Source organism: Petromyzon marinus, chromosome 1, assembly GCF_048934315.1.
Source record: "Petromyzon marinus isolate PM22_M1 ecotype Great Lakes invasive population chromosome 1, UKy_Petmar_22M1.pri1.0, whole genome shotgun sequence".
Taxonomy (NCBI): domain Eukaryota; kingdom Metazoa; phylum Chordata; class Hyperoartia; order Petromyzontiformes; family Petromyzontidae; genus Petromyzon; species Petromyzon marinus.
Genome location: NC_133667.1, coordinates 36,531,570 through 36,548,808, shown reverse-complemented (window position 1 = coordinate 36,548,808; position 17,239 = coordinate 36,531,570). Strand labels below are relative to the sequence as shown.

General features: G+C 57.5%; 1 protein-coding gene across 1 annotated transcript in view; it reads left to right on the top strand.

The window, feature by feature from the left end:
* The window catches only part of CHSY1 (chondroitin sulfate synthase 1), an 88,634-nt gene extending 78,076 nt beyond the window's left edge, over window positions 1-10,558 (top strand). The window contains exons 2-3 of the mRNA XM_032951431.2: window positions 3,328-3,807; window positions 4,634-10,558. Coding sequence (XP_032807322.2) covers window positions 3,328-3,807; window positions 4,634-6,007 — 1,854 coding nt within the window. The 3' untranslated portion in view covers window positions 6,008-10,558. The remainder of the gene's footprint in view (window positions 1-3,327; window positions 3,808-4,633) is intronic.
* The last annotated feature ends 6,681 nt before the right edge of the window (window positions 10,559-17,239 follow it).

Sequence of the window (17,239 nt, the reverse complement as noted above, 5' to 3'; positions counted from 1 at the left end):
CGACTCCGCCCCAACGGCGCCGCGCAGCAACAGCAGGGGAAACGCGCTTGCCGACGCCACGCGTGGCCCAGTGTTCCCCCGGGGCTTTGAAGGCGGTGGGGACAGCAGGGAATTACACGAGCTTTCATTGCCCTCTCACATCAGACTCTGACGGTTTTAGGGCACCCACCTGGCCGGAGCGCCGCAGTTGACACGCGAGCACGTGGACGAGCGCTTAACGAACCGCAGCTTACGATGTTGCCTGCCCCGATTCCTCAGCGCTGTCCCTGCTGAATGCTACGGGGTTGGCACGCCAGACTCGATGCTTGAACTCCCCCGATTGTCCCGGTATGCCTACTGTGCTGTAAGGAGAAGAAGAAGGAGGAACGTCCGCTGGAAACTCCCTGCATCGTGCGGCATAACGTTACAAGGCGTCGGGGAATGATCACGGGGAATTGCATCAGCTCTGAAGTGGCTCGAACGCGACTCTTGTTCAACTCCTGTGAGACACGAGCCTTTCTCCTTTGCTCCGCCAAGAGCACTCATCGCATTTTGAGCGTCACACCTAGTAAGCGCGATACAGACATTTCTTTCTTCTTCAATTATGGTACCTACCCACTACTGGCTTCAGGGTCTGCTAACAGAGATGACAGCCATTCCATTTGATCGCTCGAGCAATAGAGAGGCGTTGAGCGGTGGAAACCACCAATGGTCCACAATCAACTCGCTACACTCGAGAACTTGGTTTTAATCAGAGGCAGCTTAACCCCGACTGGAAGCCAGGCTCTGCAGCGGTGCAGTGGAATCACCGAAATAACTCCGCAGTTTCACAGCAGCACGCAGAGTCTAAACGCCGAGCAGCGTCTGCCTTGGCACGGCGTTAAACTGACAATGCTTGGTTTAACAAAACATTGCCAACCATTTCACCAAAATCGTCTTTCACGGAAATATGTTCTACACACAATATTAACTCCCATCTCAACCAGAAACACCGAATGCTTTGGTTGCGTGGCAGTCTTGGGGCTTTTCGTTTCCCTTTCTCTCACTCGACCTCGTGAGTTTCGGCCAAAATGCCCACTGATGGATCGCCTGTCATCACACATGCGACGAAACCAAGCCGCTGATCTGGCGCCAGCGAGGCCAACTTGCCGGCTGTACAGTTGCGGGACTCACCCCACTGCCTGGCGCAACGGGAACGCAACGCCACAATTGTACGGCCGCCACTTGCATCCACAGGCCAGACCCAGACAGTTTTATTTTTAGTCAGCCTTGGTCAATGATCAAAACTGTGCAGTTTACTGCAAATACGACTCGGCACAATATGCCGCTCGAACCCAGATGCCAATTCCTAGACTGTCCGGATCAAACCCACACAGGAGGCAACCCCAGATATCTACGAAGTCAATAAATGAAGTGCCGTATTTGTGGCCGCAAACGGTGCTTGTCCTGCGGATATACTGACCCCTGTCTCGGGAATGTGGATATTCCACAAGCGATAGATGGGGACCAGCCTAGTGGCCGTGACAATGCCGTCCGTCGCAGAGGGCGGTGGAACACAATGTTTTTGGGGTGCAGGTTCGTAGACAACATCGTGCGAGTTTACGGCGTCAGATATGGGGGGGGGGGGGGGGGGTGTGGTGCATGGGAATTTGAGGTTAGGGATAGCCGCCTTCTACCAACTTTTCGAAGTCTGTCGGCGATAGACTCAACGCCCTTGCAGCAGGCGGATTCGGGGCGATATCGCGAATCGGGATTCAAGCGTCAAGTTTAACCTTGCGGTGTGAGTGTAGCGCCTCTGGTGGCTGCGCCGGGATCGCGCGAACCAATTCCATGCAGCTTATACAAATGTAAAATAACGGATTCTATCCGTCACGCGCCGCCGTCGACATTATCCTGGAACCAAAGCTTTGGTGAAGGTGTGGGGAGGGGGGGATGTTCCCTTCTCACCCACAGTGAGCCACCAGCTTGGTATGAAGCGCCTCGCCCCACTACCTCGCGTTTGTATTTGGTTTGGGGGGGGGGGAGTACATCCGGATTTTCTGAAATGGAAGCGGCACAGCAGGAAATTAATTTAATTTCTAATGATAAAAAATAACCCCGAGGCGCAATGGCGGGACCATCCCCCCCTGCTCCGCCCAGCCCCCCTTCCGCGACGCCGCAGATTCAAAGCGAGCGGGGTGCGTCGAGCGCCACGGGTGTCCGAGCGGCGCGAACCTCCAAAGCGAATAAATAAATGTGTTTTGTGCGTTGCAGGAATTGACACGCTACGCCCGATACCTGCATTTTTAAACTGCGTCGTTGGCGAATCGAAATGAATGCGGCCACGGTGGCGCGCGCCCTGGAAGCGTGGGTGGGCACGGGGCCCCCCACCCCGCCGGCTCTCCCTAGCCAAGAGCCTGGGCCCCTCCGAGCTCGCTGGGGCCCCGCACGGTTGTGCCGCTTGCACGCCGCCCGCCCGCCCGTCCGTTCGCTCGCTCATTTAGCCAGGCTGCCACCGGTTCCCCTCTCGGTGCGCTGTTTGGCAAAACCGCCTCGGTCGAGGGGCCAAGGTGCCCTGTGCCAGGTCGAGAGTATGGTGTGCGTCTGCCCCGTCGTCCAAATCCGTTTCAGAGCAGCCGAGGCCCGGTGGCAGTAGCCGAGGGTTCGGCGGGGCGTGTGGAGATTTGCGAAACTCGTAAAGCCGCTTGGCTTCGAGGTGATTCGGAGATGGCAGCACAGCAAGTTGGCTTGATCGGCGCGGCAGTGCGGCGCTTGTGATTGTTGTCTCTGGATGCTCGTGCAGGCTGCGTGGAGGTCTCGCGTGCGCGTGTCTTTGTCTTAGTGCGTGGGTGTGCGTGTAGGTGTGCACACATGTTCCCCACGGGACGTACGCATCGCTGATTTTAATTAAGATATACAATCTTGGGGCTTTCCTCCTCCTCCTCACGTTTCCTCCCATGTGCCAAACCCTCATTAATAGAATTGGCCAACGTAGGTTCCTCCTTCTGACACTTTCCTGGATAAATGACTAACAGATGACATTTGCTATGATCTTTAGTCGCATCGTTCCCACTCAGTCCATTAAACGGCACCATATTCTGCGGATTATGTGAGCAGATTCGTTAAATGCATAAACTATTGACGCAAGGCATCGGTTCGGGGTTGCGTCTTACTTTCCGGAGCGATTGCTCAGTCTAAATAAAGATTACGATTCTGATAAACCGCAGAATCCGGCATCGGCACCCGGCGCCACCTGCACAAGCGTACTCACGGCTCGCCAGCGTCAGCTCGCACAGCATCTGACCCCCCGCCCCCCCCCCCGCTATCTGCCTGTCTGCCCCCCCCCCCGTACCCCCCCGGCCCCCGCAGATGCAGCAGCTGTTCTACGAGAACTACGAGCACCACCACAAGGGCTACATCCACGACCTGCACAAGAGCAAGATGCGCGCCGCCATCACGCTGCACCCCAACAAGCAGCCCGCCTACCAGCACCGGCTGCACTCGCAGCTGCTGGCGCTGCGCATCTCCGAGCTGCGCCAGCGCACGCTGCAGCTGCACCGTGATGCGGCGCTGGCCGCGAAGCTGGCGGCGGGCGAGGCCGCCGCCGCCGCCGCCGCTGGCGGCGGCGCCGCCAGCGGCGCCGGCGGCGCGGCGGAGCGGCCGCGGCGCGAGGACCGGCGGCTGGGCGCGCCGCCCACGTTCATGCGGTTCACGCCGCCGTCGCGAGACCAGGTGCTCGAGTGGGACTTCTTGACGGGCCGCCTGCAGTACAGCGCGGCGGACGGCGCTCCGCCGCGCCGCTCCCTCGGCATGGCCATGAGGCTGGCGCTCGACGACATCATCATGAGGGTGCGTGCGGTCGTGCGTGAGCGCTCGCTCGTGACGTAGGCGGGGGGAGGGTTGGGGGGATGAGGGGGCCGGTGGCCACAAGACCCCGGGCGGTCCACGGGTCGTCGTTGACCCTGGCGTTTTGGCGACGCCGCGGGGATGGGAGCGGGGCCCGTGCACGAGGGTGCCAGACGCCTCTCCCCCTGCCCACAGTGACGTTCCTGGGGAAATTACTCCGCCTTTGTGTTTGGGAAAAAGTTAAAATAGAATTCCTGGCCGGGAGGATGTTCCAATTACTCAACTTTTGTTTTCGTCTACATTTTGTCCTTTTTCTCTACTCGGGCCATCCATCAACAATAAAATAATAAAATCTATTTTGTTTTACTCAGAAAAACCTCAGCGTTTTGCAGGAAGGTCCTGCTTCGGGACGTTGGTGAAATCATTGCAAGGAGTACCGATAAAGACCCCGTCACGCACAGACAGGAATGACACTCAAAGCTCTGCATAGACAGGGATAAGACACCAACTTGCTGTACTGCACAGACATCTCTCGGTTACCTGTCAATCAAACACGTTTGGTAGTTTCACTAATATATGCGATCCATCAACCGCTGGATCATAGGCGTGCACCAACAGAGCCAGATCATCATCATCCCAATCCTCTTGGATGTCGCGTGTCTACCGTGCAGCAGCAGTCTCAAGATCTGGCGGAAGAGGAGAAAGCGGTGGTTTCAACGGCTTCGGCGATGATATCTCGATCTTAATCTCGATCTTCTCCTCCAATCTCCGCCGTGATCCCTCGGACCCCACCCCCACCCCAACCCTGACCCCCCCACCCCCCCCGCAGGTGATGGAGATGATCAACGCCAACTCGCACGCGCGCGGGCGCGTCATCGACTACAAGGAGCTGCAGTACGGCTACTCCCGCGTCAACCCCGTGTCCGGCGCCGAGTACGTGCTCGATCTGCTGCTGCTCTACAAGAAGTACGCCGGCAAGAAGATGACGGTGCCCGTGCGGCGCCACGCCTACCTCCAGCAGAGCTTCGTACGCGCCGAGTCCCACGAGGCCGAGGAGATCCGCGACCCCGAGGCGCTCGCGCTCAGCATCGACCGCTCAGCCGCCGCCAATAGCAAAGGCGGCTCCTTGATCCGGGGTTCCCTCTCCATCTTTTCCAAGCCGCTCAAGATGTTCGTGCCGTTTCGGTTATTCGACCGGGGCGGCGGGAACGGGGGCGGCGGTAACGGGGGCGATGGCGGCGACGGCGGAGACGGAGAGGCCGCCGGGCCGCGGCAGGCCGAGGGCAAAGTTCACGTGCTGGTGCCGCTCATGGGACGCCTCGGCATCTTCAAGCGCTTCATGGACAGCTTCGAGCACACGTGCCTGCGCTCGGGGCAGAACGTCAAGCTGCTCGTGCTCCTCTTCGACGAACAGCCGCGCACGGGGCCCTCGCCGGCCGCGGCGGCGGCGGCCGAGGCGGCGTCCGGGGCGGCGGCCAGCTCGGCCGGGACGTCCGAGCGCCACCGGGACGTCCTGCGCCGGTACCAGCGGCGCCACCCGCGGGCGGAGTTGGAGATCCGGCGCATGCCGGGCCCCTTCTCGCGCGGCGTGGCGCTCGAGGAGGGCGCGTCGCTCTTCTCCAACGACACGCTGCTGCTCTTCTGCGACGTCGACCTCGTGTTCACGGCCGACTTCCTGCACCGCTGCCGTGCCAACACCGTGCAGGGCGCGTCGGCCTATTTCCCCATCGTGTACAGCGAGTACAACCCGCGCTTTGCCCGCGGCGAGCCCGGCGACGAGCCACCAGCTGCGGCGGAGGGAGACCCGTCGGGCCACTTCGCTCTGAGCCGCAGGGGCGGTTTCTGGCGCGAGTACGGCTACGGCATCACGTGCATCTACCGCGGCGACCTGGCGGCGGCGGGCGGCTTCGACACGTCGATCCGCGGCTGGGGCCTGGAAGACGTGGACCTGTTCTCACGCGTGCTGCACGCGAGGCTGGCCCCGTTCCGCAGCCAGGAGCCCGGCGTGGTGCACGTGCACCACCCGGTGGCGTGCGACCCCGCGCTGCCGCCGCACCAGCTGCGCATGTGCCTGGGCTCGCGGGCCTCCGCCTACGCGGACGGGCGCCAGCTCGCCGAGCTGTGGCTGCGGCGGAGGCCCGGCGTGGCACGAGCGACGGCCGGCGCTGGGGAGGGGCTCCGGAACCGGACAGACGTGTCGTAGCGGAGAGTCGATCCGGACGAGGGGACGCCGTCGGGGTTTATCCGACTAAGGGGGGGGGCGGGGGGCGGCTGGCCTCACCCCCCCTCCCCCTTGCCGAACGAAACGAATCCAGGAGCTCAAAAATAGAAGCTCCGCTCGCTGCACTCTGACCTCCGCGGAGGAGCCGCCGCGGGGACTAAACGATCGAGGGGGAGAACCGAGCGGGAACTGCACACAAGGTCCAGCATCCAGTTAAAAAGGCTTACCTCATTCCGTAATTTTATTGACGTTTTAGTAGTTCTATGGTAAGTCAGAAACTCTTGTTGTGCTTAGGTTTTGTTCTTTTTGCCTCCATCCTCAGACGTCTGTGAATAAAAGTGTCTTGGGGGGGACGGAGCCTCCATAAGTTAACAGTGCGTTACGAAACCACTTATAAAGCAATGGTTTTTAGAAGGAAGGAAAATAATTGCGAATTATTTTTTGGAGTTTGCCTCTCCGACTCGAGCTCCCGCCACAAGCGAGCGACACCGTGGCTGCGCACCGCTGCCTCGGGGTCATTGTTTTGGGTCGAATGGGGGGAAAAGGAGGGATGGGGGGGCAGAGGGCTCGTGGCACTACAGCGAAGACTCGGGATGTAACGACTCAACGCAAACTCAACGATTATTCGATTCACGAATTTGTCTTTCGTTTCTCTCCCCCTTGTGATGCTTCTGGTATCCACAACGGGACGAAGCCAAGTCGCCAGCGGTCGTGTGACACGGCACATGAGTTGGGAGCGATCGACACGAACGCCCGCGATTAAGCGCATCTATATTTATCGAGCTTAAAAAAACTAATTGACTTTCTAATGGCCGACGAATGGAGCCGAGCCTTTGAATCGTTACAAGCCCCGCGAACACGGTACGGAATTTAAACAGCAGGCTCTGTTATACTGCTACGGGCAGCAGCAATAATTGTGATAATGTGAGAGTAATAATTGTGATATTCCACACGCATTCTCAACACAAACTAAACAAACGAGGGGCGGGGGGTGGGCAGGGATGGTGTGGAGCGGGGGGGGGGGTCATTCTGTTGCCAAATCTAAGTCACACCCAATGGGCCTTCCTAATCAAAGTATTTATTAAACAAGGCAAAACTGTTGGGCTGGTTTTCACATCTGGCGGTGGCCTCTGTCACCACCGATGAGACCGGGTTGTCTCCGGATGCTACAACTGAGAGCCGCTGGGCCCAGATGTGGACTAAAGCGCAGGGCGAGCGGTGGCGGAGAACCAATCGATTGTTTTGCAACAAAACGTATGATCTCGCAGAGCATGAAAGGCCTTTCTAAGGCCGCAAGCGCCAGGCAGTCCGGCTTGCTGGGGGAGGGGGGGGGGGCAGAGAGCGAGCCGGCGGCGCCGTGAAATATCGCATCACAGAAACTGTGTAACGAACTCTCCGGCGCACTGAGAATTGACGCTGAATGACCCAGTTGACGTTTGTCACGGAGTCACAATGTCATTTAGCCACACACACGCGTGCGTGTGTACTTTAGTACACGGCTGGCACACACACACACACACCTACTTGCAACCACCAAGCCGGTCAGTGGGGGTTGGTAGAGTGGTAGGGGGGTGTCTAGGACCGGTTCAGTTGTCACTTAGCCGTGACCACGAATTGAACTCTGGCCACCGGGTTCGCGGCTCGGTGCGCTAACCGCCGCTCCGAGGCCGCGAGCCGCGTGGGGCAGGCGGCTCGCGCTCACGAGGGCGCGATGCGCCCGTCCGGCCCCACGTCGCGGCGATCGCTCCGCCGCTCGGTTCGGAACGGAGGCGCTGCCCAAGGGCGCAGGCGGCGGACAACGCGACACGGCCCGCGAGGCGCATTGCCGATGCCTTATTAGACGGGGTGTACTCGTGCGTCATTTATGTCTTCGACACGGAATCGTCCGAGATGTTGTTCTACGCCCCGAGCGGAACGCGCTGTGCACGTTCTCGCCCCCATCACCACCACCACCGCGCCACTGCAGGCCGACACCGCGCCCCTCCCCACCTCGCTCATTCCCGAGAGGTGCGGACGAAACGGAGCTTCTGGAAGTTCCACCAGAGACGTGGAGAAGAAGCCGCGGTAGTTCGATTCCTCTTTAGCGTGGCTTCGGGTCGGAGCGCGCGCACGCGCGCTCTGGGGCGACGTCCGACGTTTCGTTCCACACGTGGCGGCAGCTTCGTTCGGTTTCCCGAAGAATCTCGCAGCGCGTAGAGCGGACGTCGGGATGCGACCCCCCCCCCCCCCCCCCACAGAGAGCCGTCGCCGCCAGCACGCACGCGGTCGAAGTTTTTAGATTTTGTTCAACAGAAAATAAATCCGCCCGTGATCACCGGAGGGGCGACTGCTCCGTGGTGGGGGGCTACGGCGACGGCGCTCGCCTTCAAAAGGTCGCGCGGTGAGCGGGGGGGGGGGGTCGGGGGGGGCGACCTCTGTGGGTCGGGCGTCGAGGGTCGGTCCTGGGTTTACAGAGCAAGGTGCATTTTCTGCCAGGCACGGCGCGATCGACGAGTTGACCGCGCCGCGGGAGTGGGGACGTTTTACTGTATTTAAGCAAAGGCAGAAAAAGAAAAGAGGAGAAATGTTAGCAGGGGAAAGGGAATAAAACAAATAACAACCGGCAGAGACTCTGGAGTCCTGCTCGAGGCACTGTGAAGTTTGTAGTCGGCAGGATGAAAGTGGAGCTTACTGCACACGTGGCTTTGCTTTGACTGTTTTTGTTCTGTTTGGGAGCCTGCAGAGGAACACTTTTGTGTCGCGTGCGTTTATGATATATCTACTTTTGAAAGCAAAACAGAAGATAATTATTTTTTAATTGTTATTTAAGAACATTTTAGATGAAGTTGTGCTTTTGGTTCTGTTATCGTTGTTCCGAAGGGGGGAGTGGGGAGGGGGGCCCGGGGGGTCACACGAGGTGAAGGAGATGTCACAACGACGACGACGACTGCTTTAACTGAGGGTGGCTCTGCCCATCACTCGCTCGCATCGTCCACAACTCGCATCGTCCACCGCTCACATCTTCCACCGCTCAGATCGTCCACCGCTCGCATCATCCACAACTCGCATCGTCCACCGCTCGCATCGTCCACCGCTCAGATCTTCCACCGCTCGCATCGTCCACCGCTCGCATCGTCCACCGCTCACATCGTCCACCGCTCACATCGTCCACCGCTCAGATCGTCCACCGCTCGCATCGTCCACCGCTCGCATCGTCCACCGCTCAGATCGTTCACCGCTCAGATCTTCCACCGCTCGCATCGTCCACCGCTCGCATCATCCACAACTCGCATCGTCCACCGCTCGCATCGTCCACCGCTCAGATCTTCCACCGCTCGCATCGTCCACCGCTCGCATCGTCCACCGCTCACATCGTCCACCGCTCACATCGTCCACCGCTCAGATCGTCCACCGCTCGCATCGTCCACCGCTCGCATCGTCCACCGCTCAGATCGTTCACCGCTCAGATCTTCCACCGCTCGCATCGTCCACCGCTCGCATAGTCCACCGCTCAGATCTTCCACCGCTCGCATCGTCCACCGTTCTTGCAATAACTCGCCGCTGCGTTCGGCATCGCCGTCGTTATCCTGTCATCTCTTCTTGTTATTTTTATTTATTATTGGTCTCTTTATGTTTCCCCCTTACAGAAAATTGGGTACTTTACAGTTTTGAAAGCTGTTTCTTGCAACAATTTGAGACGTTCGATATTTACAATGGTATAAAAAAACTAGTTTTTTTAATTGTTTATCATCTTGCACCCATGAATGTCGGATCCTTACATTCCAGGCGTACACCCATCACTCCAATGTCTTAAAGGGGACACGGTTTTGATACTAAGCGGTGATTTTCTGGGTGCGCGTAATGCCGCTTACGGGATTACTCCACTCGAACACAGAGGCCGGTAACGCGGCCGGGTTAAGGGCCGGGTCGGGTCCAATCTTGACGTTCGTTGCTGGGATAGGCGTTCAAATTTACGCGGGGTGTGTCAGTGACACACGCGCGCACACAATCGCACGCACACCACCCAGCTTTGTGTACGGTACCAAGGTCACACACACACACACACAAATACAAAGATCCCCCGTAAAGCCTTATCAGACTGTTGGGGCAAGTGCTGTTCGCGAGCACTAATAAAGGTCGGCACGGCACGCGAGGGGAGTGGGTGGCCAGCACCACCCCCGACCGCCTCTCTCTCCCTAGTGGCGATGTTTACACGCCGCACCAGGTACTCATTCGAGACTGAGTCGACCTAGGGGAGGCCCAGGAATGGTTCAGATATTTGTCACTGATGTCGACCGTGAATGTGAATCGAACTCGCGTCGCCAGTTTCGTAACGCAATGCGCTAACTGCTGCGCCACTACTCTCCGCGGTAACCAGGACACACACAACACCCTAAGCTTGCACACATGTACCACGATCTCACGTACACACACACACTTTAATCGCTTTCATTCCTCTCAACATGAATCTGATGGAGTTGTTTTCTTAGTCCAGTGAGGCAATCAAAAATGCAGAAATTGGAAAAGGTGAAATAAAGTTTTTTTTTAAACTTACATCATCCACTGCTTCACGTTTTTGTTGTTGTAAAGAATACGTTTAACAATCTTCACCCGGTGAGTGTACATCTCCTTTGGACAGGACCGGTTCCCATAACGTGAATTTTGGAATGTCTTCCATGCGCCAAACACTGATCCGTGAACACTGGCTACCCCTGTTTCTGTCCCATCTTAAAACAGATGTCATGACAACAACGACATTGTGCAGATATGCCAGGCAGGACCCTCCTAAAAAACTCGCATTTGTCAAGGGCCGTGGCCTGATACGTCATATTCATGCAAAATTACATTTAAAACGCGCAAATTGATTTCAAGAAGTACATTCGGAGACGCGGAAATATATAAGTTTTAGATGAACGTGTTGACTTTCTAGGAGGGTCCTACCTGCCCTCTCATCAGCCTCGACTACTATTGCTCTCATGCCCATGGCATGGATTCAGCACCGGCCTGCTACTCAACAGAAGCTAACTCACACCCCCTCCTCCTCTCCGGTGCGTGCGAGCGGCGCCGGCGTGAGTTCTCCTGCAGCCTCCGCAGGCTGTGAGGGTCGGTCGAGGGTCGGCGCACCGCCCCGCGGTCTTGGCGCGCGTGCGGAAGCCCTGGGGCGTGCCGCCGGTTAGCGGGGCCCTTAATGGGCCGGCGAGAGGGCTTTGTGCCCTCGGCTTTTCCACAATCGCCGGATGCGCCTAATCTGGCAAGGGCGACAAAATGAAAATCGCCAATCGCATTCGCTCGCGAATCGCCGTGCTGGAGCAGCGTGCGTTTGTGGCGATAGCCCGTTAAGCTCCAACGGAGCCAAAACAACATTTCCATTGAGAAGGGTCGTTGTCCAAAACGTCATCGCGTATATTTTTTCCCTCCTTCCGGCCGGTGTTGTTTGAGTAACGCGCTGAGTTTTTTTGCTGTGTGCCTATGCACCGCTGCCAATGCGATATCACGCAGAGGATGTGAGCGGGATTGTATTCGTTGAGGTCGATGGGGAGCGGTCCGCCCGGTGTCTGTCACCCAGCTCTCTCTCTGCACGACCCAGGTCACTCTTGCAAATGGGACCACCCCCGGCCTCTCGAGTTCTCGCCCGGTGAAACAAATCGACTTGAAGAGTCCCCTTGCCCCAAGGGAATTGCTTGCACGATGAATGAGAAGGTTTCCCTGGATGCCGATGCCAACCCTTTTTTTAAATAAAATAAAAATCCCAGCATTTACCGAGGGTACAAAATGAAATTGTTCGTGTTGCTAGGCTTCGAATCTGTATCAAATAACAAAAAGACTGTCCATCAAATGTCTCTCAGTACAAAGTTGTAGCGATGCCTTCTACGCCACGCGAGGAAGACATTGCTCGGTACGATCGTGACCCCCCACCGCACCCCGTCCGTGACCCCGTTTTCAGACCACGTCCGGCGGCGAATTACTCTTTTCACTTTTCGTTCAACGCAGTTGCTGCACGCAGGCCCGAAACACAAAGCGGCATTCCCAGGCCCGGGAACGCCCGGGGAATTCCCCAGGAAGAGCTCGAGTCTGTCGCCAGGCAAAGGGAGGTGTGGACCGCCACGACTCAACACGCTGACACCGCGACCAGGACAAGCGGATTGACACACGAACCAACGAACGAACGTGCTTGTGTGCCGCAAATAAATAAATAACTCGTCTTAAATCGGCAGTCCCAATTATCGCCCCCCCCCCTTAATTACAACGAGCAGCTGGTCCAGCGCCCACGTGCGAATGTGCTGCCTGACGGCTGTAGACGCCGGGTGCTGGACCGCACGCCCTGCCTCGCTGGAAACACATTCCGGCTCATTATATTTCTCACCATCTTTATAATTGTGGGGATTATTTCTTTCATTACTTATTTTAAACGGGTGAGCGTTGGTAAAAAAAAAACCCAACACATTCCTTGGGCTTAGCGTTACCAATTAAGGCTGTCTCGTGTCATCTCTGCAATGGGCACTCGGGGCCCTGGGGGTGCCTCTTTATTTTGTTGTGGCTGCTGCTAACGAGGCAACCTCCCAGCCGCCAAGTCCACGTTGAGCCTTCTCAAAACATGCGCATGGGAAAGAAATCGTTCGCACCATCGCAGTGCCGCACTTCCCCCTCCCCGCCCCCACCGCCTTCGCGTGGCCCCCCACAAATGTGAGATTCTCTCTGTGGGGTTGTCCGTTGCCGCCACCCTCCAGGCCGCTTCCCATCAGACCGCCCGGCGGCAAGCCTCTAAGTTCTGACCTTCGTTGTCGACTTGTTGACAAGGAGGAGATGGCAGAACACAACGCTCAGGAGGCGCACGCCACCACATTCACTCCAGCGTGAAGCAGACCTGAGGCCGAGGTTGGACACGGGGGGAAGGCGAGGAACGGACGCGATCCGCATTCGTCTGTCGGGGCCTTCTGCCTCTGGCTCGCACCCCCCCCCCCCCCGCTGTAAACGGATCAAGGTTGCGAATTGCCACTTCACAACGTATGTATGTACTGTATGTATATTGAACTTCTTTAGCACCCTACGTAGCCAACCGTCCTAATCGTAAGTGCGGGGGAAGGACCAACAAACACAACAAGCAGTCGATGCTGCGAGTTGGAATCCCGGTTTGTGGTTGATTCAGCCCATCATCCCTCCACGTTTTGTGGGGGGAGTCTGACGGTGGTTGTCCTGGGGATAGACTCGTCCTCACCATAGGCGTGTGGAATTTCCACCGCCGGCTCAGAGCTGTAAGAAGGAGATGAACGCCCTCCCAATGCTCGTTTGAGCAGGGAATCAATTTTCAAGTGAAGATTCTAGATCGGGGGGGGGGGCTCAGCCCCCCTCCAGTCCCCTCAAACCCTACGGCCCTGCCGCCCGGCTGCTTGCCCCCACGCGTGCCGCGATGGCGGAGTCGCCTCCCTCCGCCTTGGGAGTCCGGAGTGGCTTGGTGAAAGGTTGGCGCGCTTGAGAAATTTAATTTGAGAAATCCTGAGAGAAACCCGGGCGAAACCCCATCAAGCACTCTCCGTCTCCGACCTCCCGCACCTCTCCTCCTAATAAATGGGTCTCATCCCTCCTCGCCTCTCCCTGGGCGCACGCCACTCCGCGTGATAATCGCACTCATCCCGCGCGTGCGCGTGCGTGCGTGCGCCTCGATTCCCATTCACGGCCAACACCAGTGACGATAACGGAACCAGACCTTGGCCTCCCATCGGCTGAATCAGCCTCAAATGAGTACCTGGTGCAATGTGAAAACATCGCCACTCGGGAGACAAAGGCGGTCGGGCGTGGAGCCGGTCACACTGCCCCCTCGTGCGCTACTGTTCCGGCCATAATAGGTGCTCGCTAACAGCACCTGCTGTGTCTTAAACGCCGAAAGGCTGCTTATTTGTCTTGCTTGTCAATTTACCTGCCAGTATACCTCGATGTATGTCTGCATGCAAGCCAGTCCGTGTGTTTGTCTGTCATGTGTGGCCGGCCTCTGCAGCCTGCATGGCCAGAGGTCGTTCGCCGGATGTCCGACGAGGCGACGTGCACAGGCGGGCGCGTTCGTGATTCCTCCTTCCGCGTTCTCAGCACGCGCGCCTCCAGCCAGAGGCCAGGCCAAGAGGTCGTCACGGCCAAAGTCGTTGCTGCCACACCTCGCCCTCGCCACCTTCCATTTCCCAGATGTCCCGGTAGTGGCGCACCCCGACCTCCGGAGCGTGCTCTTAGTCTCATCCCATTCATGGAGTTTATCGGCGACCGCCTCGCTTCCTCCTTACTGCCTCTCCTGTTACTGTTTGAGAATCAACACCGGCTCCCTCCCCAAACAACCAGATTATATCTTGTACTTGTATAATAATAACTATGATCATTTGTAAACCCAAGAAAGTCTAACCAAGTCTCAAGATTGTTTTTTCTCGAGGATCCTGCATTGGGAGGAGGTTTGGCCGATCAATGAACGCGTGTTTGTCACGTGCGAGGAATCCGGAGCGCCCGGAGAAACCCCGGGCGGTGTGTAGGGCTCACCCTCATCTCAACTCCGCACGGGACAATAATCCACCGCTGCAGCACCCCGCCGCCGCCGCCGCCTTTCGGCCACCTCGTCAGTCCACGCTGTGGCGAGCGGAGCCGAGCTGTGTACCCCTCTCCCCTCCCTCCCCCGGCGCTACCAAACAACCAGCTGGGCTCCACAGCCAACCCCCGACTGACTGGGACCCCCGCCCGCCCGCGCGTCCGCCCGCCCAGTTGTCAAGCCGATCAGTAACCCCGCTAATTGCCGCGCCTGCCCTGGGCTCCAGGGGCTTCATTATCGTGCGCGGGTGAACGTTCCTGCGGGAGGCACCGCACCCGAAGCCTCCGTGGAGAGAGACAATCTGTGGCTGGGGACTCGGCTGAGGGCAGCGAAACGGCCTCGGCAAAGCCACTTCATTATCGTCCATTCATTTACCACCCCTCTCCGCCAAGCAGCGTTGTAGAAATGGGGTTTTGAAGAGCGGCCTCGGAATTATTTTTGCCTCCATCATCGCGCGCGTCGCTTTGACGTCAAAGGGCCGAGTCGGGGAGCTTCCCCGCGCTCGGAGCGGGAATCATCGTGGAGCGAGAGCGAGGTTCTTCGAAAATTTTTTTTGCGCTGTGGAGAGGGCGGGGGTCCTGCAGGGCTGGGCCGGAGCGAGGGGCTGCTGCGATGATTCATTCGCAAACGTGGAACAAGTGAGAATGGCTCAGCGCTGGCGGCGAACATGCGGGGCGCACTCCGCTCATTTTCCGTTACCCACGGAACGTTGGGGCGCCACCCTCCCTCCTTCTCGCTCTTAACTCGAGCCCCTACCCCCGACATCGAACCCTGAACCCAACCCCCACACCTATATGAAAGGCTCACCCTCGTCTGCGCCACTCCACTAATTCCTCATCTTTATCCGAACTGTAATCCTAACCCAACCCCCAACTCCAGATCTAACCCCAACTTCTCAAGCCCAACACAAACTCCAACTGCAGCCAAAAAGCTAACCCGCACCCCCGAACGACGACGCGTCAACCAAAGCCAAAGTCAACCCCCAAGCTCTCGTCATCATACCAGCCATGATCAATCTCCTGCTGCATGTTGCGTCTCATGACCAAATACATTAACAAAAAACATTTTACCAAAATTTGAATCCTTATCCAAGTAACCAAGGCAGTGATAGAGCAATTCCACATTCCTGTGGCGGGGACCGGTCCACCAATGACACAACTGGGCGCGGCGGACGACCGCGAATAAAGCTCGAGCGTGGCCACTCGGGACGGCCCCGGCACGAACCGTCCATTGATGAAGGGGTCGCTGTCGGCTCCGGTCACTCATCCCGGGGAGAGAGAGGGGGAGAGAGAGGGGGAGAGACCGGCATGGGCACGAGGGACAGGGGTAGGCGGAGAGCGAAAGCGAGGCCAGGAGGGGTCAGGGGGGGGGTAGTTAACGGAGACTAATGCGACTCGTGGGATTGGCCTCGCGGCGTCAATCAGCGCCTGCACGCACCGCCAGCGTCGGCAAGTGGGAACGGCCGGCGACTTACGCCCCGTGCTGAGGACGAGTGCAGTGGATGTAACCGCTTCTTCTGCTGCTGCTGCTGCTCTCACTGCTACTGCTGATGTTGCTGCTTCTGATGCTGTTGCTACTGCTGATCATGTCGCTGCTTCTACTGCTGATGATACTGCTACTGCTGATGTTGTTGCTGCTCTTTCTGCTGCTGCTCTCACTGCTACTGCTGATGTTGCTGCTTCTGATGCTGTTGCTGCTGCTGATGATGTTGCTGCTGCTGCTTCTGGTGCTGTTGCTACTGCTGATGATGTTGCTGCTTCTAATGCTGTTGCTACTGCTACTGCTGCTGCTTCTGATGCTGTTGCTACTGCTAATGATGTTGCTGCTGCTGCTGCTTCTGGTGCTGTTGCTACTGCTGATGCCGAAACTGCTACTACTGCAGCCACTCCTACTGTAGATGACACGTGGTATCGCGTGCGGCAGTGATGATACCCGCCCCTAACATTCAGAACTTTAGCGTCAGGGTTGTCAATCGCAGATTATCGTGGGCGTGTGAAACGGGGGGGTCGCTATCGAGTGTGCAGGCGGTGCAACTGCACCGGGTATGGATGGGCCTAGGCGCCGGGCTAAGAAGAGAAGAACACTTGGACAGAACGGGGCCCCCATTTCATTCCGGGAATCAGGACCCATGCGACACCACAATGTCTGCCACGAGGTGTCTGCAGCTGGTAGTAGAGCAAGAAGCATGTGGACTTTGTCCGTGCACATTCTCTGCGTTATCCCCTTGCACGTGCGGGATTTCTCTGGTTCTCCGGATTCCTCCCACACGTAAAAGACTCCTTAGAGAGGAATCGGACAAACATTCCAGTGTGCGAGTCTCCTGAATAGGAGTCTTGAAACCCAGTGAGGCTTTCCTGGCGAAATGTACGCATTATGGTATTTCCGCTAAGAATGTTCATTAAATCTCTCCCACGTTCAAAATTAATTGCATCCCATCCCGTCTGGTGTAACGTCTTGAGCTATAATTACATGTAGGCACTTTATGAACCCAATTTGTGATGTCGAATTGCACCATGTAATGCGCAGATGAGAACAGGGGAGAGTATTCTCCAATAAAGGGAATCTTGCTTCGGTCCAAACATCTTGGAAGTCCAGACATGGATTTTAGTTCCAAATTGTACTTGACGGCTGCCGGGGAAGGTGCCAGGCCATCTCACTAGGTTCGAGTTGTG